A 22618-nucleotide genomic window follows, 5' to 3' on the forward strand; every position below is an offset into this window, starting at 1 on the left:
GTATTTTTCTTTGCCGCATTGGACTTTCCTTTCACTTCCAGGCACATCCACAGCTGAGCGTCCTTTCGGCTTTGGCCCAACCACTTAATTAGCTCTGGAGCTACTTCTACTTGTCCTTTGCTCTTCCTCAGTAGCATGTTGGATGCCTTCCGACCTGAGGGGTCCATCTTCCAGTGTCATATCTTTTAGCCTTTTGTTTCTGTTCATGGGGTATTCTTGGCAAAGATGCTGAAGTGGCTTGCCAGTTCCTGCTCCAGGTGGATCACATTTAGTCAGAACTCTCCGCTATGACCTGTCCGTCTTGGGTGTCCCTGCATGGCATAGCCCATAGCTTCTCTGAATTACTCAAATCCCTTCGCCACGACAAGGCAGCAATCCATGAAGGAGTAACAAGGTGTTAGCAGGGACTAAATTGGGGACTCTTTTTTTTTTGGCCTTTTTTTTGGCCTTTTTGACCTTTTTTTTTTTTTTTTTTTTTGGCCTTCATAGCATGAGTTCTACCTCATGGAACTCTACCACACTGGGAAAGGTTATTGGTCTGTCTTGCTTGCTATTATCTAGGAACCCAGCTGGCAACAAGGTCTCAGGCAAAACTGTTTTCTTTACCAGCCTTGCTTCTTTTATATTCTGGGGGCTTTACAGGCACATTGTGGGCCCAGGTGGTCTAGTTAACTTCTAGTCCACCACTGGAGAGCCTAAAACGATGGGATGTTCTTAAACCTTTGCCCCAGTGTGCCCCAGCTAGGCCAAGGGTGAAGTATGATGGGAGCAATATATTACATATTTCAGTAGGTAAAGTTATATCCTGTCATGATTTGTGTTATTGGTGATACGGTACTTATATCCTGCCCACCAGCAACTCCAGGCAGTGCACGTGACTGTTCTCCTTGGCAATTTGTCCTTACTACAAGACAAGTCAGGCTATGGGATAGTAGCTCATCATTCATCTTTCTGTGGCTAAGTAGGGACTTGAGCCATGATGTTCCAAGTTCCTAACTCCCAAGTTACACACATCACACTGGTCTTCCGAAATTAGGGTTAGGAACATCTGGGGAACCAAAGGTTCCCTGCCCAGGTCTAACATGTACTCTCATCTTAGGAAATAAAAACATCCAGTCTCATGCATAGAAAATATTGAGATTTAAATTATGTGGATGAAAAAAACTATAACATTGGGTTAAGTTCAACATTTGAGCTAGTAGAAGTCTTCCGTCACTTTCCCACTCTCTTCTTCCCCCCCCCCCTTCCCACTTTAAAATCTGCTGAAAAGGATGTTCCAATTATTCTCCTGAGGAGATTTTTGAGGACATAGAAGCAGCGGCCTGGGTGGCAGGAGGAGCAAAGCCTCCTGCTGGTTCTGTTAACTTAACACAGTAACACCACTGGATCAAGCCCATGATTGCTAGGATCATAACCAACATGATAATTTTGCTTACACTTCTTCCTTCCTGCAATAAGTATTTCAGGAAGTCCTGTGTCCTTTTAAAGAACATGATGACGTCAAAATATTTTAAATAAAATAAAATAAATTTACAAGTATTAATGCTAGAAACTGAGGCTGTCTTACTTTGGGCACAGGTTTCTCTGGAAGGCAGGTTTTCTGGAAAAGGCAATAATGCTGGGAAAGGTGGAAGGCAGCAGGAAAAGAGGGAGACCCAACATGAGATGGATTGACTCCATAAATGAAGTCACAGGCTTGGTTCACAAGAGTTCAGCAGGGCTGTTGAGGACAGGACATTTTGGAGATCACTCATTCACAGAGTTGCCATAAGTCAGAAGTGACTTGACAGCATGTAACAACAAGTAGGCTTAGGGGGGTGTTTTTGCTGGATGTCATGCTTGTGCAAAATGGTGTTTTAGGTTTAGAAGACTTAACGACTTGTCACGACTAAAGCACTGCTCTCTGCTCAAATATATCACCCGTCACAATTTGCCCTATGAAGTAGGTTGTGCTTTATTATTGCCCTTGACTACTTATCAATGCTGGGCTTTAATTTCCAACCCCTGGAAAGACAGTAGAGTCTTCAGCAGAAGCTATCCTCACCCATTTTACTGAGTTGCATCTAATTGCATCTTGTTCACTTTGAGTGCTTTTAAACTTCAAAGGCCAGCGTTGGAATAAAAAAAACAAAACAGAAGAACCTCTTTCTTCGCATTGATTATGTAGCGAGTCTAGTCGACGAAAGAGAATTGTAATAAGCCTTGGCAGTTTGCGGCTTACAACCATCATCTTGTTAGCAGCACATGGCATGACTTGCTAAGGCCGCAGCAACAGAGCAAGTACCCTGACGTGTGCCTGATTGCCGAGGAAGAGGCGAGGCAGGGCTGCTTCTAGAGACAGGAAAAGATTATTTTCAAGATTAAAACTCCCTGAATCCTGCAGCCATTGGTTGAACATCAAACTCTGGCCATGCCACTGGCCAGGCTGGTTTGGAAACTGAGGGGGTTCTAGCCCAACAGAGCCCACTTTTCCAAGTCTTGCTGGGATCAATGTGGGCTGGATGTAAACCCTACCTTTGTTGTCACTGTCATGGTCAGTCTGCTATAACTTGTACAAGGGGACAGGTGAGAATTTTGTTTAATCCTCTTTTTTGCAAGAACTCTCCAAATATTTGGAAACATCTTAGTTAACTGAACAAAGCTGATGTTTTAAAAAATGTTAGAGGAAGTGAAATAGACTACATGTAAGAATTCTCACCTGCACAGTAATTGTCCACAATACATGATTATACCCCTCTGGATCCTCTGTGACTCATGATTTTTTTTTTCAAATTGGTTTCCATGGACGAAAGCACTGTAGCTGTCCAGATCACAAACTATCTTCAGGATTCAGCAGGTTCAAGGGCAGAGATCTGTGTTTGCCTGGATCTCCAGCATCAGAAACTGCCTTTGACAAGGTGCTAATTGGCAATTTCTAATTTCTACCTCCTTCTAAAATTAATTTTTCCTATTGCCCTAGCAATACTCTGTTCAAGCACTACTGTGAAAGCCTCTTTTAAGAAAACAAACACTATTTAGAGACAAGAGGAACATGGTTGAGAGGAACTGACAACTCTGCAAGCACCTCTTTGCATGGATCAGGTGATCACACAGAGCAGAAAAAAAGTGATGTCAGCCCAATCAGAGCAAATTTAAACCATCCCTGTCTGCTGAACAAAAAAGGGCAATTCCCCACCAAAAAGAGACAATTCCACAATGGGCGTTCCCTTATTGAACCGTATGCTGTGTAGTTCCCCGGTTTTAATTCCAATTCATCTGTCCAATGCAAATGGCCAATATAATTGTCCCGACTCCAGAAAGTGAGTAAGGCAATAATGGGACTTTCAAGTTGTGATAAAGAAGTGATACAAATAGGAAAATGATAAAAGGAGACTAAAAGGATGAGGTCATAGAGTGAGGAAAATAATAAAGCAAAGGTTGACTACATATTTTCTTTGATAGTGTTTCCTGTATCACTCAAGCATTTTAAATCTTAACACCTCTTTGCAAGACTGTTTGCATTTCTAATTAAAAGCTAGAAATTGCATTTCATCTGGCTGAAGATCTTTTGTTAAAGTTCAATGTGTTTTACAAGTTGAACATAATACAATTGGAAATAAGCAGCACGATTGAGTTCGTTGAAGCTTACTCCCAAGATTGCAGTGAGATGTTATTAAGGGTTGGATGGCTTAGGGTGTCTGGGCTTTCTTTATGATGGAGTTTTTAACCAGGGAACATGCATTCTCCTTGGGGACACGGCTATGAACCTTGTCATGATTCGTCCCCACAACCTTTGCCACAAGCAATGATTCCACAGTTTTATAGCCATGATGAAGTCTTTGCTTTTCCTCCTAGCTGATTTAACTCAGCCAATCTCCATGCGGAGCATATGGCCCCGGGGTGGGGGCGGGGGCGGGGGCCACAGAGAACCCACCCAAGTCATTTTGCTACCTGATATGCAGCAGCCAATGTCACCCCCACCATCTTAAATTAAGGCACCTGGTGCAGAGAGCTAGACATGACTATGACATATGGGATTCAAAATCACACAGCCACCTCTTTAGCCACAGAAATACAATATGAATAAAATGAATAAGTAACTGTTTGTTGCTGACTTGTGACGTTGAAAATCTGCAACTTGAGGCAACCGCCTCATTTTTCTCACAGTACAGCCAACTCTGTTTAAGAGACCTGAACTTTTTCTGAAAGTTAGTAAATAATGTGAGAAGAGATTCTGCTCTTGCCATGGAGCCTGGATAGGTGGAGGCAAGCACCCTAAAACACAAGTTACCTCTATTTTACTTTCCAATCATGCATTGTATAGGGATGCCAGTAGTTAGGCCAGAACTTCGAATTAATAAAATAAAAATTAGTTTGTTTGGATAATGAACATATTTACATTTATTTGTTTTAATTCTTAAATGGCAACAACTTTTTTTAGGTCAGGATTTTTATTTCACAGTACCTCAGTTCATATAGGGATTTGGCTAATTGGGCCATTTTGCCCACTTGGAATTATTGCTACCAATTTAATGATTATCAGTGTTATTGACATTTATTAGCGCGGGGGGGGTCATTTATAGGTTCTCCCTAACATTTTAAGGTTTGGCGAACTGATTATTCCCTTCAGTGATTTGATGTTAATGCAGCAGAACTGACACTTCTAAGCTCTGAGCTAGGCCTACAAAAGAGTTTTCTGTTGTTGGAAGTGTAGTGATCAGAGACAAGATGTCTGGCTCCTACTTGAAGAAGGGGCCAGTATCCTCAATGGCACATCATTTTTTAAATGCTTTTTTAGTATAACTTTCTTTTCTCCCTCCCCTCTGCTTCCAGTTGGATTAAGAAGGATTCAGAAAAATGGGATGAGCAGAACCCTAATTACCCATACAAGGTATGTGAGAAATTGATTACTCCTCCTGAGAGCCAACATAATAAAGAATGATAATTAATACTGGAAGAACCAGTGACAGCTCCAAGAATTGTGAAGAACACTACTCCCTCACTTGCCCTTTTTAGACATAAACTGCACACAAAGGTTAAGACTTTGAGCAGGAGGCTGCCAAGAATGGCAGCTGTCCAATAAGGCTCACTCTTGAACCAAACCACAATAAATGTGAGGAGGTAAGCCGTACAACTCTGAAAGTTTTAAAGAGGGCGTTGAAAGGAAAGCCAAGAATTCCCTCATGCCACGGGGGTTTTATTAGGTAAGAGCAGGGCTGTCTGAGCTGATGGGTTGCCTGAGAGCACCTCCCAAATTCCGTGTACAAAAGCCAAACAGATTAAGAACTGAATCTGACTTCAGGTGGAACGCCATCTTCTATGCTGCACCCAAAGGCAGAGGGCTAGCTTAGGGGGTACAGAGCAAGTCAAATGGCATGCCTTGACCTGTCTGTTTCTCTCCCCCCCCCCCCGTCCCACAAGGATACGCCATCTGAGGTGTTTGCTTCACTTTTCCCTAGTGGCAAAAAGACAGCATAGCCTAGTGATTAAGCACCGGAGTGGAGTTTTGGAAGATACAGATTGTAGCCCCTGGTCCCCCATGAAAGCCAACCTTGGCCCGGTCTCTGAGCCCATCCCACCTCACAGAGCTTTAATGAGAGTAAAATAGGGAGGAGGAAAACCACGTGCATTACCTTGCAGGCTAGGTGGGATCTATAATAACGAAGAAATAAGTAAATACAGCAACAACTCTTTCTTCCACAGTTCGTAGGTCTCACCGAGGACAACAGTGCCAAGAAGAGAACTCGCCCAGACTTGTGAGGGTGCTGCAGCTCAGTCCTTCTCCTGCCCCCCTGCGATGTTCAGAGGAAGGACTGCCTGCTTTGCCGCTTTGCATGGCCCACATCTCTAGCTCCTGGGCTGGGCCGCCTCTTATGTGCCACGCATTTACATGGTGTACATGCCAAAGGACCGCTTCTGTTTCCTACCTGCCTGTGTGTGATTAGACGCGCCCCGAGGTTTGCCAGTAAGGTGTCAAAAGCCCATCTGGAGGAACCAAAGGAAAATATTAACCCATTCTCCTTTCTGTGAAAATGCCTCTGGGAACTGAAGTAATAAACAACTTATTTAGTAAAGGTTGACTGACCACAGTGGAGGGGAGAAAAAGAGGAAGGAAACAACCCTGTTGTTCCCTTTGGCTCCTGCAGAGGCTTCTTGGTTCACTCTTTTCCACCCTGTTCTTGTGAGTGGCCCTGACCCATATATTCTGCATTTCCTGTCTCCCACGCTCAGAGTCACCATTCCCATGGAGAAAGTGCAGCACCAGTAAGTAGATTGTGAAGCCAGTCAACCTGACTGAAGTCTTAGGAGAGATGCCCTCCATCAGACTGCCAAGTCTACCTTTTCTAAAACTGGAAATGCCAGCTGCGGTCTCTGGAGAGAGGCTATGCACAAGAGATCCAAGTCCGGGTTTGGAGGAAGTAAATTGAGGGGAGAAGGGGTAGACGATTAAGGCAACACGGCTGGAAAGGGTTTGGGAACCTTCGTATGGAACCAACCTGGGTTTCGACAACAGTTGTGGGAAGGATTGAAGATATGCCTATTTGTATATGTGGGCAATTATGAAGTTATGCTTTTGGATCTGAGTGCTATTATATGGACATCTGATTACAGTGTGTGTTAATTTATTCTATAACATTTCTGCGCATTTCCACCCAAATGATGTTGGTATGAAATTATTTGGTACAAAATATTACACAAATATAATTATAATTACACTTTGTATGCATACTCTAAGCATTCACACTATTCAGTATACGCAGATGTGTACAATCAAGATGGATAAATACATAGAAAAAGTCAGATTTTTGTTGTTGTTTCATTTGAGCCCGGGCTAACTAGGACTTAACCCCCAAATTCCCTTTTCCATGCCTGGACACCACTTGAGTCATAAAAAAATGATAAAAAGAAAATTCATATAAAGAAAATTCATATGAGTTTAAGAAGAATGAACTACTGGGACAGAGAAGTTGAAAATTTTGTATTAATTAAGCCCAGGCATTTCCTTTTGTGCATAAAACATACAAATGGCTTTTGTGTGTATATTGTAAAGATAACACAAGCACCATGCATTAGAGTAGGCTCTCATTTACAGACATACGTGAATTAAAGTTTCCCTGCATAGGCAAAAACTTCAGAAGACTACTGATCAAAATCCAGAATTAACAGGAAGGCAATACCTTTATGAGAACCAAGTAAAATTTCACAAAAGCATGCAACCTTTCTGGTTTTCCAGACCTCATTTAAGCTAGGAGCTTTTAAAAAAATACAGAAGTCATGTTATACCTATTGTCTTGTTTTTCATAAGCTTTTCTGTGTCCGAGCACACTTCTTCAGAGGAATGGAGTGGCTGTGCCTCTGGTGGGGAGTATAAAATTGTTTGCAGTTTAAAACCTATTGGCAACCATTTTAAAGTGACTACAGCTTTAAACTTCCCCAGAGACACGGCCACTGAAGAAGTATTCTGGGACACACAAAAGCTAATGAACTATGAATAGTTGCTACATGACTTCTGGTTTCTCTTTTGCTACAACAGATTGATGCAGCTATCTTCTAGATTATTGGAAAAACATACTTTTCTGTATGTTGTGGGCAGGGGAGGTGGACAGAGAAGTCCAAAAATGTAGCTTAATGTTTCTGTGGCCATGAGATTTACTCAATCCTGAGACAGAAATTTTACCCTGGATGAGTCACTGGCAGGTATTCAGTTACACGTATTGGTAAATTTGGGGGCTAGAAAAGAAATGATGGGTTGATATTTCTCAAAGCATTCTCAAGATCTGCCTCTTGTTCTAGGTCAGAACACATGGTTCCCAAAGTGGAACAGAGACCAAATGCAGATGAAAAGCATAGTCAGCAAAGCTGACCATTAAACTTTCTGTGAAAGCAGAAACATGAGTTTTGCACATCCTCAGTAGATTTCTATAGATATGCTAGGAATGTACTTACAGCACCTAGTGTGGAGGGTTGGACATGAGTGACCAGGTGTTACTGGACTGCTGGTCCCATCAGTTTTCACTAGCACAGCCAGTGAGGGGATGATGGGAATTGAAGTCTAGAGTTTAAAGGACAGATTTCTTCATCACTCATCTAAAGGCTACTAAGCCTGGAAGTAGATCTTTTTAAGAAGCTTAAAGTGGGTTCATAACCTGTGATGAATATAACTGCATATTCCGTACGTCCTGCTGACACCTTTGATTAAACTGGTGTTCTAGATTTTTGAAACAATAAAAGAACTTGCAGAACCCACTTGGCAAAAGTGGGATATGAGTGTGCTAGCAACAATTCTCCTCTTTCAAACTGTCTCCAACTCTCTGCAAAAAGCTTGATCTGCCTCCAGTCTGGATTTATTTGTCTTGGTTCCAAGAGCAAAACATAAACACAGAACAGATGTGAAGATGGGACAAGAGGACGTGCCACTGGGCAGGGAGTAGCTCAGAGCACCAGAGACAGCTAACAGCTATTTGAAGGAAAGTCCACCACTCCTTCCCCCCCCCCCAACTGCCCCAGCCCCCTCTTCTGGGACTTCAGACAGCCACAGAGAACAGAATCACTTTCTCCTATGAACTCCCATACAACAGATGTTATTTCCTTCTGCGAGTATATTGGAAAATCACAGCTGGAATTATTTTTCTCCTTTAAAAGAAATGTGGGGTATGAGGGTGCTGATTGAGAGGAAGGAACGTTCATCTCTAGCATTGATCCCATGTTCGGACACAGCTGCTCTTTCCACTCCAAAACTGTTATTAAACATAGGCTGACATTATGCTGTCTATATGGGGCGGAAAAATCCAAGCTCCCCCTTCATCCAGTTAAGGTCTATAGGATTTAAAATCAGCAATCTTATTATTGGACATGGGGTAGGGAGAAAAAACATGTCTCCCCATCCCTGGCAATACAAATAAAATATGAAAACAGAGTCAGCAATGAATAATTTTCTACTTTTTGTGACTCCCCCAAACCTGCCTGAAACTTCTGTCTCAGATTGTGTCTTCCAGCTCAACTGGAAGGAGGAAAAATGGGCACAATAAAGATACCTCTCCTCACCACACACCAAAGTGGTTGCACTTTGAAGGAAGATGCCATTTTCATCAGGAAAACAATATAAAGGAGGTAAAGGATTTAACAACCATCTCATACTGGTTCTGCTCCAACAAAAATTTGGAGTGTAGCCTAAATCTCCATTTAGGCTGGGGATTTTTTTTTGGGGGGGGGGAGGCAGGATTCTGCCCCTTCTTTAAATCTTCAGGATTCTACATCACATCTGTCTATTATTTATATTTCTAATTATTTTTCCTCCAAGGAACTCAGGACAGCATACATGGGCTTTCTCTTCTTTACCTGATCATTATGTGATCAGGTACTCCACCTTGATTCCACCTTGTATGGTGGAATAGGTTTTGAAATCTATGGTCATCCCAAAAGGTTTCACGGCTAAGTCCAATATGAAGCCACATATCCTGTGTTTTGGCTTTGGCCAATGTTCTGATCCTACTTCCCCTTATAAACTTTAAACGTCTTCCAGGTGGATTCAAACATCTGTTCTGGCAACTGATCATCCACCACTAACTTCCCTCCCCACCATTGATTTAATGGAGGCTGTTCTAACATTCTCCTTCACTACCACTTGACCATTTGGCATGTCCAGAGGTTGAAGGCTGCAATTCGGGCTGGATTAAGACCTTCAGAGGCTCTAAGCCCTGAAAAGATTATGGTGCAGGTTCCACGGCTTGGAAAAAGACATAAAATGTACACATTATACTGCATGAAAATACAGTAATGTAATGTACAGTATGTAGCAAAAAAGAACCACACATCATACGCAAAATCATACGTACAAACAAATTTGCGCTTTCACACTTTGATTTATATAGACAGACTTTGTCAGAATCTGTAAACTGAAAAGCTCAAACAAGAACTTAAAAACTCCTTGGGGGCGTTTTTAACGGTGGCCTTTATTTCTTTGGCTTGCACATATAGTGCAGAGGCCATAGGTCTAAAAGACCAGCAGCTCTTTTTATCCTTATTCCAACTCAATCTCCCAAAATACAGAACTAAACAAACCCAAACAAGTCACTAAGTGATGATGATGACTGATGATGATGATGATCAATCATTTCACTCAAAACATGAGTCTTCTCTCCAGGTGACTCTATTTTTTTTTAAAAAAAAAAGTTTTTGCTGGTTCATAGTCCATTGCTATAGGGTAGGGAGGTGGTTTTCTTGGGGCTCTTGAGGAAGGGAGAGAGCCCAGGTATTTGGATGGACGGACGTGGTTTGCACCAAGTGCACCATTTGCACCATGGTCCATGGTAAATCTGGCACAGGAAAAAAAACAACAACTGTGGTGCCCCCTTCCCTTGTTGATGCCCAAACCACATGCTTATTTTACTTAATGGTTAATCTAGGGCTGGCTGCAATCACCTGTATTTTCTATGCTTGCCTGGACTGCCCTATGCCCTGGAAGTCTTCGGCTACTCCTTTTCCCCTAGCACCAAAAGGTTCCTGTTGCCGGAGAAAAGGAAGCTGTAAAAACTAGAGGCCCAAAGCTAACAAGACATTAGCTTTTACACTGATGAACATGCTTGTGCCTGGAAGGATTCAGAGCTGACACTGTTAATAAAAACAGGATGGCAGGAATGTGTAGGTGAGCTGAGTTATATTCCTAACCACTGTTCTAGCACCAGTTTCCCACACCAAATGCTTTTGTGTACAGTTTCTTTGCTAAAGGTTGTCAGGTCAAATTCTGGAGACCCTGCATGTCCTTTTTAACAACTCACTAGCAGTAAACAAGATGTAACACAGCTTCTCCCATCCTCTGCCTACAATCTCCATTGTCTGCTGGAACAAACTGGATATGTACTTTATATACATACTGTTGCAGGGACTTGAATTCCTGGTTAAAATTCCTTTTGTTAATACAGTAGAAGCACAGAGATGCACAGAAGAGAATAGTTACAAGTGGCCGAGAGTCCACCCATTTTCCCAGGGGTGGCACCTACAGTCTCAATAACTCCCTTTGAGACATTTGTAATAGAAAGAACAAAAAAAATTTCTTTACTTACAGTTGCTTTAAAATTGGAGACTCAGGCATGCTCTTTTCTTTACTGCACATGAATACTGGCAACCAACTGAACAGATCAACAGTAAATGAACAATTCTTCTTCAAGCAGACTAAAGAGAAGGAAAGAACACTCAACAGAGAGGTGGGAAGGAGGCATCGTGCAAGGTTATAAAAACTCTAGCGTACACAATAGTGAAGAGTCCCAGGGAAGAATAAAGAAACCACTTGAGTACATGAACATTTTTTTTTTTTACTGCTTGGAGGTTAGGCATGATCCTTAGACTGCAGCCAAAGAAAACAAGCATTGTATAATTGTATAATTGCATTTTATACGTTGTTTTAATGTGTTTTAACTTATGTAAAGTTAAATTATGTAGGAGGGACGTGGTGGCGCTGTGGGCTAAACCGCAGAAGCCTCTGTTCTGTAAGGTCTGCAGATCTTCAGCTATAAAAGCGAATCCACGTGACGTAGTCAGCGCCCGTCATTTGTCCCAGCTCCCGCCAACCTAGCAGTTCAAAAGCATGCAAATGCGAGTAGATCAATAGGGACCACCTCGGTGGGAAGGTAACAGCATTCCGTGTCTAAGTTGCACTGGCCATGTGACCACGGAAGATTGTCTTCAGACAAAACGCTGGCTCTATGGCTTGGAAACGGGGATGAGCACCGCCCCCTAGAGTCGAACACGACTGGACAAAAATTGTCAAGGGGAACCTTTACCTTTAACTTATGTAAGCCGCCCCGAGTAGACATTGTCTAGAGGGGCGGGGTAAAAATCAAATCAAATCAAATCAATCAATCAATCAATCAATCAATCAATCAATCTGAACTAGTTGGCCAAAGTGATAAGAAAGGAGATTCCAAGTAAACATTAGGAAGACCATCCTGATAGCAAGAGTTGTTTGGCAGTGGAACAGACTATTTTGGAAGGTGATGGACTCTTCTCTGTTAGAAGTTTTTAAAACAGAAGTTGTATCTCCATTGTCATGGATACTCTAGTTGTGGGTTTCCTGCTTCTGCCAGGGGTGGGACTAGACGAGATATGGGATCATTCCATCTTTACCATTCTGTAATCCTATCAACTCTGTCTTTGCAGAACTGAGAAGCACGCACATAAGTGGGGAGAGGAATCTCACCTGCACTGCTGTAGTATTTGACTCCAGCCTAAAAGAGCAACTGTATTTCAGTGGCAGGGTGGTAAAATCTGACATATAGGCAGTCCTTGTGGCAGTCCCGAAATGTAAGTAACTGTGTTGGTGCATATTATCAAACCAGCTTTAGCAAGAGCAGGTTTGTTGTAAAGCTGATGGATCTTAATTGCCTGTCAAAGAGCAAATTGCCCCGCAACACTTGTGTTACATGTGATAGACTCGCCCTAGATAGCATATGAGAGTTTTCATGTGGCCAGCATCAAGTTATTGCTGTGAGCTTTCAGGCAAGGTGAGAGGAGACAAAGATGCCTGAGAGTGGGTCGGTGGGTGGATGATGATACAAACATCATTGCTAATGCTGATATCCCAGCACTTCGATCCCAAGAATTGGTTCCACTACACCACTGGTTCTTAACCTTGGGTTACTCAGGAGTTTTGGACTGCAACTCCCAGAAGCCTTCACCACCAACTGTGATGGCTGGGGTTTCTGGGAGTTGCAGTTCAAAAACATCCAAGTAACAAAGGTTAAGAACCACTGCACTACACCAGTGGTTCCCAACCTTGGGTTTCCAGATGTTCTTGGATTAAAATTCCCAGAAGCCTTCACCACTAGGTGTGCTGGCCAGGATTTCTGGGAGTTGTTGTTATCTGGGGATCCAATGTGTGGAACCACTGCACAATGCCATTGATCTGCTTCTTCCCCTGCCTAAAGAACTTCTGCCTGACCTACAATAGCCACCCAAGCCCCTGCCTTTCCTGCTAGCGTACACTACTTTGGCTGTGGAAAGATGGCAATCTCTGGTCCCCTCCTGCTCCCTTAAATCTGTATTTCCACACAGCCCTCTAGGATCAGATTATTGTTTTGCTTGGCCTGTGGAGAGAACGGCAACATTTGCTATTATTAGTGACCGTCTCCCACCCACCTTCTGCTTCCCTTCCCCACCCTGCACCCCTCCTCAACAAAGCCACACAGGCTGGAGGCAAAATCCAATCGCGTTGAACAAATCCAATTTGCAGTAGCAGCTAATAGAGTTTGTTGCTGGTTTAAGCGATGGCAGCGTCAGAAATGCTCTGAAAAGCGCCTCCAGGCCCCGAAGCCAAGCAGAGAAGAAGAAAAGAGGCAAAGTGGATATGGCATTGGATCCAGACACAGGGGCCTAGCGAGGCCTAGCTAAAGTTTCCTCCCTGGTGGTCATTGACTATCTTCCATAGATAATAAGCACACAAAAAGAGGGGATGTTTTCCATGAGAACTACAAGCTCACATTGACTGTGGTGACTATCTCTGGGTACGTGTGTGAGAGGAAGGTGAAAAACAGGGCCGGCCCTTCCATTAGACAGGGGCAGGCAGCTGCTTCAGGCAGCAGGTTTGGGGTGTCATAAAAGGGCAGAAATTTTTGTTTAATTTTCTTATTATTGTATTCTCGCTGCGAGTACAAAATACAGTACAGAACATCTCATACAAAAGCCTGGATTCGATTTGAATGAGGAAGTGAGAATTGATGGAAGAAAACATCAATAGTCTAACATGTGTAAATGACACTGTATTAGTGGCAGAAAGCAGCAATGACTTGAAATGACCACTAGGGAAGGTCAAAGAAGAAAGTACAAAACCAGAATTATAGTTGAACAGTAGGACGACAAAAATAATATCTACAAAATAATCACATAACTTTCATGTTGCCAATGAAGAACTCAACATTGTTCCAAGATTTTCTATACCTTGGTTCAACCCTCAACCCAAATGGAGATTGCAGCCAAAAATCAGAAGATTATGACTTGGAAGGGCAACTGTGAAGGAACAAAAAACAAAAACAAAACAAGTATAACGAAAGGTGTCTCCCACAAACAAGAACATGTATTCTGTATTACAATATACAGAAGTGAAAGCTGGACAAAGAATAAAGCTGTCAGGAAAAATCAATTCATCCAAAAATGTGGTGTTGGAGGGGAGTTTTACAGACACCCTAGATTACCAGAAAGACAAATGAGTTGATTCTAGAACAAGTCAAGCCTGAACTCCTTAGAAGTTAAAATGACTAAACAGAGGCTGTTGTGCTTTCAGCACATTGCAAGATGATGAGATTCAATGGAAATGACAATTCAGTTAGGAAAAACTGAAGGCAGTAGGGAAGCAGGATGACAAAACATAAAATGGTTTGACCCACTAAAGAAAGCCAGTATCTTTAGTTTGCAAGACCTGAGCAGGGCCACTAATGATAGGACCTATTGAAGGTTATTAATGCATAGGCCAATATCCTTTTGATTACTTACCATGGCAGAAGGCAGTGGTTTAATTTGCAGCAGCAAATGGCTGCTAATAGCAAGCCCTTGCTTGGACCCCTGGCCATGTACAAGATATCCAAGCAGGGTGGCAATTTCCCACCACGAGTTGCACCATTAGCCCTCCACCGGCGTAACTATACAGCAGGGTCTTGGCTATAGGGCTACCCTATGTCTGAAGCAATTTGACAGCACATGACACAACCGCCAGGAACGGGAAAGAGCGGCTTCCCATCCTGCATAATAACCAAGCTAGTTTTGGATACAATACTTCTTGACACATGGCAGGGGTGGGTGGGAATTGCCGATTGCTATTCTGCCTCAGGCAGAAAAATGCCTTGGGTCAGTCCTGGGGGTGGAGAGACATGAGCCACTCACATTCAGTGCAGAGTCTAGCAGTACAAGGGCCAGCAAACAAAGTTGTCTTTTGCTTCTCTGTCTGTTTCCACCCATCTACAGTCAAGAAGCATGTCCAGATAAACTGGACAGACTCCTGATGGCAGGTAGATGATACTTCCTTCTGTGTCCCAAAGGTAAAGTATCCCAGTAGGCACTGACATCAACAGTTCACTCAACAGCAGGGTTGGGGACTGGAGTTATGGGACTCACCGTCAAGTCAGACTTAAATTGCACCAGTGATTCAAGTCGGACTTGACTTAGGGTTTTGCCCCCCAAAGTCTCAAACTCAGCTCATGACTTGGAACACATCAACCCATCCCTTTTTTTCTGGGAGAAAAAAAATTGTTTTTAATAGGGACTCAGGCTTCGGGCTTGGGACTCGGTACCTATGTCTCAGGCTTAGGACTCCGACCCAAAGACATGCAAACATCCCTGCTCAACAGCTCTTAATGCCCAAAGAGTGCCATCAGCAGAACAGAGCGCTAACAGCAGTCCGGAGATAACTCCCTTGTTTTGCAGAAGCTCAAAAACACTTCAGATCTGACTCTATATTTAGGACTGGAAAATCCCAGAACAGCCAGCAAGGACAGTCACAGACTGTGGGGCAAGGAGAGGTGTAACGGAGGTGGGAATGGGAGCTTAGCCGGAGTCTTCTCCCGGAAGAAGCTAACTCACTAAAACTTTGAGCAGGACCATTTTGAGGCCAGTCCACCTGTTTGAGGATAAATGTGAAGCAAACCTACCATCTTCATTCAGGGAAAGAGTATATCTCCCTGAAAAGACATCTGAGAAATAACAAGTTTGATTACAATGAAAGGGGCTTTTTAAGGCCACATCGTCTGCAGTTCTGCTTCCACCATTTTCGTAATGAAGGCCCCAAAGCGGCTGAGGTGGGGTGGGAAGCGAAAGAGAGCAAGGGGAAGCAAAGCATCGGCTGAATCCTAAAATAACAGGTGTGTTCTTAGGGCTGCAGCCTAGCAACCTTACGAAGCTCAATTCTACGTAATCTGGAGAAAAGCGATAGGTGTCCAATATAGATCTGGCTTGTAATTCGATTCAGAAATCTTACTTCCCCACTCATTTTTCATGCCATTTTCACAGAAGGACCCTGAATATGCTTATTTATTTGCTGGGGCCTCCTAAATGATCTGTTACCAATTAAGAAAAGCATTATTAACAGCTACATTTCCTGAATCGATGCTGCACAAGGAAGGAAGGGCCGGTGGGGAGGAAGAAACATTACTGCTGAGCCTCTTTAAGAAGGGGCTTTGCAAACCCACACACTGTTATGTCAGAGGAGAACTCTTTGTAAGACCTTTGGCTCATGTGTAATCCTTTAGTTCCTTGCAGTGTTGTACCTGGCAGGTAAGGCTCTGACAAACCCTCACAACAGGTTAGCTGCAAGATTAGGATTCACAGAGCTGGCGTGAATATATTTTCTCCAGCCATTTAAAAGAAAAGAACAGTGAAATTGATAACATCATTTCTTCACCTCCTGTCTTTTATATTTTCATTGTAGGAGTGCACAACTTGTGGCCCTTGAGATGGTGTTGGACTACAATTCCCATCATCGCCTGCCACTGTCTATGTGGATGGGAATTGAGACCCAAGACCTGCTAGAGGAACACACATCTGACTTGGGTCCCTAATACTGTGTTTAGTATGAGTTTTAATATATTTGTTTAATGCTCTTTTAAAATACTGCAATGATTTATTATTTGACTCTTAACTTTGTTTCTTTTCATACAAGTTGCCTTGAATCCTTTGGGAGAAAGGTGGCATATTAATATTTTCAATGGATAAATAAAATAAGCGTTGTTCCTCTTGATGTTTGTGTCTAGGCATTTTATTCTGTTTTCAGGATTTTAAATTTTTAAAATAAAATCAGATTATTTAAAAAAAGAAATAGAAAACAAAGCAAAGTGTGCTGTTTATATACCTTTCCCATAGTGCTTAAAGTTCTCTTTGGACACTTTGCAGCTACTATTGGCAAACTGGGTACTCATTTTACTGACCTCGGAAGAATGGAAGGTTGAGTCACCCTCGAGTCAACGGGGATCAAACTCAGGTGGTGAGCAGAGTCTTCACTGCAGTATTGCAGTTTAACCACTGCAACACGAGGCTTCCACCTGCTGAAGGGTTGCTTATGCCACTAAGATTTTGCTCATCTGCTCAGTGTAGTTCCAAAAGTATCCCTCAACAACCAAAGAAAAATTAATATGTGCGAGAGCCATGTCCAACATTCTACTGCTGCCTTGTCTTGGTACTGTGAAAAGAGGTATCTGCCTTTAGCAGCCTTCTCCAACTTGATGCCTGCCTGGCTGTGACACAGTGCACTTCTCATCATCCAAGTCAGTATGTCCACTGAGACACCAAAGCCGTGCCATTGGCACAGGTGTACGGCATTGCATTTTGGGAAACACCCGAGCAGAGAGAAAACTAAAACCAAGGTCCACACAGCCAGTGGTGGCAAAAGGAAAACTGAACAAGAACAGCTGGAAGTTAATTCTGGAACAATTTCAATGAGAAACAAGGCACCAGTTGTCACTAGGGAATGTCATTAATCATCAGGACGTGCTGCCGAGGGATTGGGCACAGGAGAATAATTTCCCCGTAACTTACAGCTCTCTAGTGAATTATGAACTCTCACCATAAAGGCAGATTTCAAGTGGAGTAGGATGATGCAGTAATAAGCGGAGGGAAGAAAAGGCATGTAAAGAAATGGAAACTCGAGGACTTTGAAGAGATCATTTACTATTTACCCACAAGCAGAGGGAGGGATGGGAGGAACAGTGCTGCCAGCATGCATTCAGACTCATTGCCAGCTCTTCAGCCCAAAAGCTTCTGCTTTGGATCTTATTCCAGGTTTTATGTGCAGTTTTTTAAAAATGAAACTTTGTAAAATCCTCCACCAAAGGGCTTAGTGTGTGGGACGTTCCCGGGATCAACGTCTGACATCCCCACGTTGGGCTGGGGGAAGCCCAAGAACGTTCTCAGTCCAGTTTACAGAAAAGCCCAGGATCCCTCACGGCAATATATCTTCGCTGTCCTTCTGCAGGCAAGCAAAGACCTTTCTCTTCAGGCAGACGTTTCCTTAATGACCAGTGGTGTGAGGGGCTTTTAAATGGATGGTTGTGCTCTGATTTTAGAAGTGTTTTAATATCGATCTTAGCTACCATTTTAATACTTGTTTCATTCTTTTTAAATATTTGTATACTTTCTGTTTTTAGCTTTTAGATACTCTTTTAACAATGTATACCATCTTAGGTCCTTTGGGGGAAGAAATATTTTGGGATAGAAAAATTTAAAATAAATAAATAAATAAATAAAATAAATATATGATGTGCTGAATGATTGTAAAAAAAAAAAAACAACACTGTCGCACACCACACATAATGGTTGACAATGTTCTGTACCATCACATTGGCAACCCTAACAGGGCTTTCAAAGTAAGCGACATATTTAAGGAGTGGTTCTACCTGTTCCACTCCCCCAGTGTGTTTCCATGGTCAAGAGGGGATCTGAACCCAGGTTTCCTGAGTCCCGGTGCATCACTCAATCCACTACACAAGTGTTTCCCAACTTTAGGTAACCCAGATGTTCTTGGACTAAAACTCCCAGAAATCCTGGCCAGCACAGCTAGTGATAAAGGCTTCTTGGAGTTTCAGTCCAAGAACATCTGGGAACCCAAGGTTGGGGACCATCGCACTACACCACACTGGATATCCCACACATAACTAATACCTGCACTTATGGAGATGCACACCTGTGCACATATACCTGCAGCCATGTATCCTTATCAGTGAAGCCTTAAAGAAAATATGGGCTTCCTTAGGGTGTCATGCAAGAGATCTTCCTTCTAAGTCAACCTGGTGTCTTCCAGGTATTATGGATCCAACATCTATTTTTTTACTGTCTCCTTCCTAAGAAAATCTAATTCCTTATTTGTATGAAAGCTACACAATCCCAGAAGAAAGGAATGGTACTTTATACATAGAAAAACCCAGAAAGGGTTGCCAGAAGCCAGAATAGATTTGACAGCACATTATTATTGTTCAAAAATACCAGGCACAGTCAATCAAAAACAATAAAGACATTGGCTGCTAGTACAGTATATAACAAATACAAGTTTTAACCTAAAGCCTAAGTATCTGTTATTGGTGCAGCAGTGTGTATGCTGTTCCTAATATTGCTGGGTTTTATAGCTCTGATGGTGTTAATTCTGCAATCTGCAACTTTATTTATCTACAAGATTTTTTTTTAGCCACACCATTACCAATGGTCTCTGAACAGCGTAAACAATATTAAAACATTAGAAAAACATTTAAACCATTAAAAATAACCAATGCAGTGGTACCTCAACTTACGAACCTCTCTACTTACGAACATTTCGAGTTACAACCGGCTCTGTTCCCAAAATATTGTTTTGACTTTCGAACGAAAAAAATTCTCCTGCCTTTTTTTGACCTAAGTTCATCTTAGGTCAAGAGAAGAAAAAAATAATTTTTTCTCCCCCTAGTGGTAGAGTATTGATTAACCAGCTATGCATTAGTTCCTATGGGAACTAATGCCTCTACATGCAAACAGCACCTCGACATAAGAACAAAAAACAACTGGAATGGATTAAATGGTTTTCAATGCATTCCTATGGGAAAGTTTGCCTCGAGTTACAAACGTTTCGACATACGAATGCCATTTCAATATGGATTAAGTTTGTAAGTCGAGGTACCACTGTATTATAATACCCCATATTAAAACAGTAAATTTATCATTAATTGATCCTGCTGCTCATATGGCCAGCTAAAGCAGTGGTCCCCAACCTTGGGCCTCAAGATGTTCTTGGACTTCAACTCCAAGAAATCCTGGCTAGCAGACGTGGTAGTGAAAGCTTCTGGGAGTTGTAGTCCAAGAACATCTGGAGGACCAAGGTTGGGGACCACTGAACTAAAGGATACTATTTAGTTAAAATGCTAGCTAAACAGAAAGGTCTTTGCCTTGGTGCCAAAAAGCCAAACGTGTCGGAGCCAGGCGGATCTCTATAGGCATTCCAAAGTTGGGGGGCAACAGCCAAGAAGGGCCTATTTTGACATGCCATCCCCCTCACCTATTTTAGGGATGGCACCTTCAGAAGGGCCTCCTGGCCTGATAGAGGACAGGCAGGCTCATATGGAAGAAGGTGGTCATTTAGGTAACAGGTCCTAAGCTGTTTAGGGTTTTATATGTCAAGGTAAGCACTTTGAATTGGGCCCAGGCAGCAACCAGCAGCCAGTGATATGAGTCCGCACGGTGGCACCACTTACCAGCCATGCAGCCCGGTTCTGTGCCAGTTGCAGTCGCCGGACTGTCTTCAAAGGCTGCCCCACATATAGTGCATTGCAGTAGTCCAGTCTGGTTGTTATCAATGCATGTGTGACTGTTGTCAGGCTCTGCTCATCCAGGTAAGGGCGAAGTTGATATATTCTCCACATCTGTAAGAAGGCACCCCTGGACACAGAGTCCAACTGGGCTTCCAAGGTCAGACCTGGGCTAAGGAGCACCCCCAAGCTGCAGACCCTATCCTTTAGGAGTGTAACCCCGTGCCTCCTATTCCCATCCCAGCCAATCTGTCCAGAAGGACACCATGGTCAATAGTGACAAAAGCCGCTGAAAGGTCCAGGAGAATCGAGTTGCGGTACGAAGTGGTGGTACGAACCGATCCAAGCACCCTGTCCACATCCTCAGGTCGTAACTGAAACTCATCCAATAAATTATGACATAAGTCCAGAGCACTGTACACAACCATAGGCTCCCACATAAACAGTGGAGTCCAACTCTTTGCAAATCTGAGCAATTTTTCCTTCAAAGTGTGTAACAAATTCATTACAGCGAGCCACTGAGCACTAATTTCTTGGATCTTAGCTTTCATCACATTGGTTTGGAGTACTTGTTCTTGCACACAAAAGTTAAAGAACTGACAGAAAGAGAGTACATCAAAAGACTGCAGAAAACCTTAAAATCAAAATTAAATAGTGGAAATACAATCAAAGCCATAAAAACATGGGCAGTTCCATAATTAGATAACCAGCTGGAATAATAGATTGGACCTAAAATGAATGAGAATTGGATTGAAAAATATGGAGACTAATGAATATGCATCATGCACAACATCCAAAAAATGATGTAGACAGATTATATTTGCCACCAAAACCTGGAGATCATGGATTACTGAAAATACAGCAGGTAGTGGAGGAGTGGAAAAGAAGCCTAAATGATTATAAGTACAAGTAGATAAAAATTACTAATGGCAGTGAAAATGGAGAATATTTTGAAAACAACAGAAACAAAGATTCAATATAAGAAACAATTTGACAATAAATTGAACAGTTGGAAAAATAAACCACTACATAGGAGAATACCTGAGATATGCTGATGGAAATCATGATAATAATTGAACATGGGCATGACTAAAACTGGGGATTATTAAAAAAGAAACTGAAATATTGACTTTTGCTGCACAAGAACAAGTACTCCAACAGTAACAAAAACAACATACAGAGATCTGGCAATCTAAACATCTTACTTGTGGATGAAAACGCACTTAGTTGTCCCTGTAGGTTTTGGGGCTTTAGGAACAATATCAAGAAATTTCATTCAGTATTATAAGCAGTTGCAGATTTCAGAAATAACAATATTAGGAACAGCATACATACTGTGTCAATATTTAACAGATAGGGTATTGGTTAAAACTGGTATCTTATGTAATACCAGTCAACATTTGGTTGTGTCTGATATTTTTGTATGATGATGATGTGTAGCAATCCTATAGGCCTCTAGACTACTGCAGGATTACAAGTAATTACGCCAATGATAAAAACACTCCTGTTCTACAAAAGCTACTTCTGTAATAGGCAGAGACATTCATTCGACAAATGAAACATTCAGCAGTGGTTCCTATGCCACTTTTAACCCAAGGACAGGGCGGATGTGGTCTTTCAGATGTTGTTGAGCTGCAATTCCTGTCATCCATCACCACTGGCTATACTGGCTAAGGCTGATGGGAGTTGTACCCTAACATCCTTAGTTTATATGGTGGGAGGTATGCATGGGAAGACACTCTACAGCTCTGGTATTTCAGCGTTCCCTTAGTATTTTCTTATCAATGGGAGCAGCAGGTGGCTCTGGACAGAGGGCAATTCACCACATGGCTGCTGCGTGCGTATAACCATTTGGGAAGCTGGTTATCTGTGGTGCCTTGGCCAGGTGGAGAGAAACCTCACCCCAGTCAGAACTGTACAAATGGCAGGGGGTGGTCACAGGTTGTCCTCACCACTTGACAACATAGCAAAGATGCTTGCGATGTGGGAAGGTCCTATTTGTAAAGGCACAGCTTTTTACAACTAAACGGAATAGAAACAAGCTATCAGGATACATTGAACTACAATTCCCATAATTCCCCAGAATAGTCCAGAACATTGGGAGATTACGAGATCAGTCAGGGGAACCAGGTTTAAAGAACAGTTTTTCTTTAAACAGCAAGGTTTATTCCCATACGAGATTCCTGTGGAAAAGTGTATTGGTGAGGAGACCTTGCTTTTAAACTAGAACCTATTCTTCTCTTTAAATAGAAGTTATTCTAGCTGACAGTCCATGCAATGAACTGCAGAGTCACCCCCATAACTGGAAAACTCACAGGAACCGTGTTACAGGCCAGTGTTGCAGGCCCAGTCCCCACTGAGAACTTTCTGAGGGCCACATCTTAACAGCAGAA

General features: G+C 42.5%; 1 protein-coding gene across 1 annotated transcript in view; it reads left to right on the plus strand.

Moving 5' to 3' along the window:
- COXFA4L2 (cytochrome c oxidase hypoxia associated subunit FA4L2) overlaps nucleotides 1-6780 on the plus strand; it is a 53618-nt gene extending 46838 nt beyond the window's left edge. The window contains exons 3-4 of the mRNA XM_020778669.3: nucleotides 4813-4870; nucleotides 5683-6780. Of these exons, the coding sequence (XP_020634328.1) occupies nucleotides 4813-4870; nucleotides 5683-5739 (115 nt within the window). The 3' untranslated portion in view covers nucleotides 5740-6780. The remainder of the gene's footprint in view (nucleotides 1-4812; nucleotides 4871-5682) is intronic.
- The last annotated feature ends 15838 nt before the right edge of the window (nucleotides 6781-22618 follow it).

The sequence above is a fragment of the Pogona vitticeps genome, chromosome 2 (genome assembly GCF_051106095.1).
Source record: "Pogona vitticeps strain Pit_001003342236 chromosome 2, PviZW2.1, whole genome shotgun sequence".
Classification (NCBI taxonomy): Eukaryota; Metazoa; Chordata; class Lepidosauria; order Squamata; family Agamidae; genus Pogona; species Pogona vitticeps.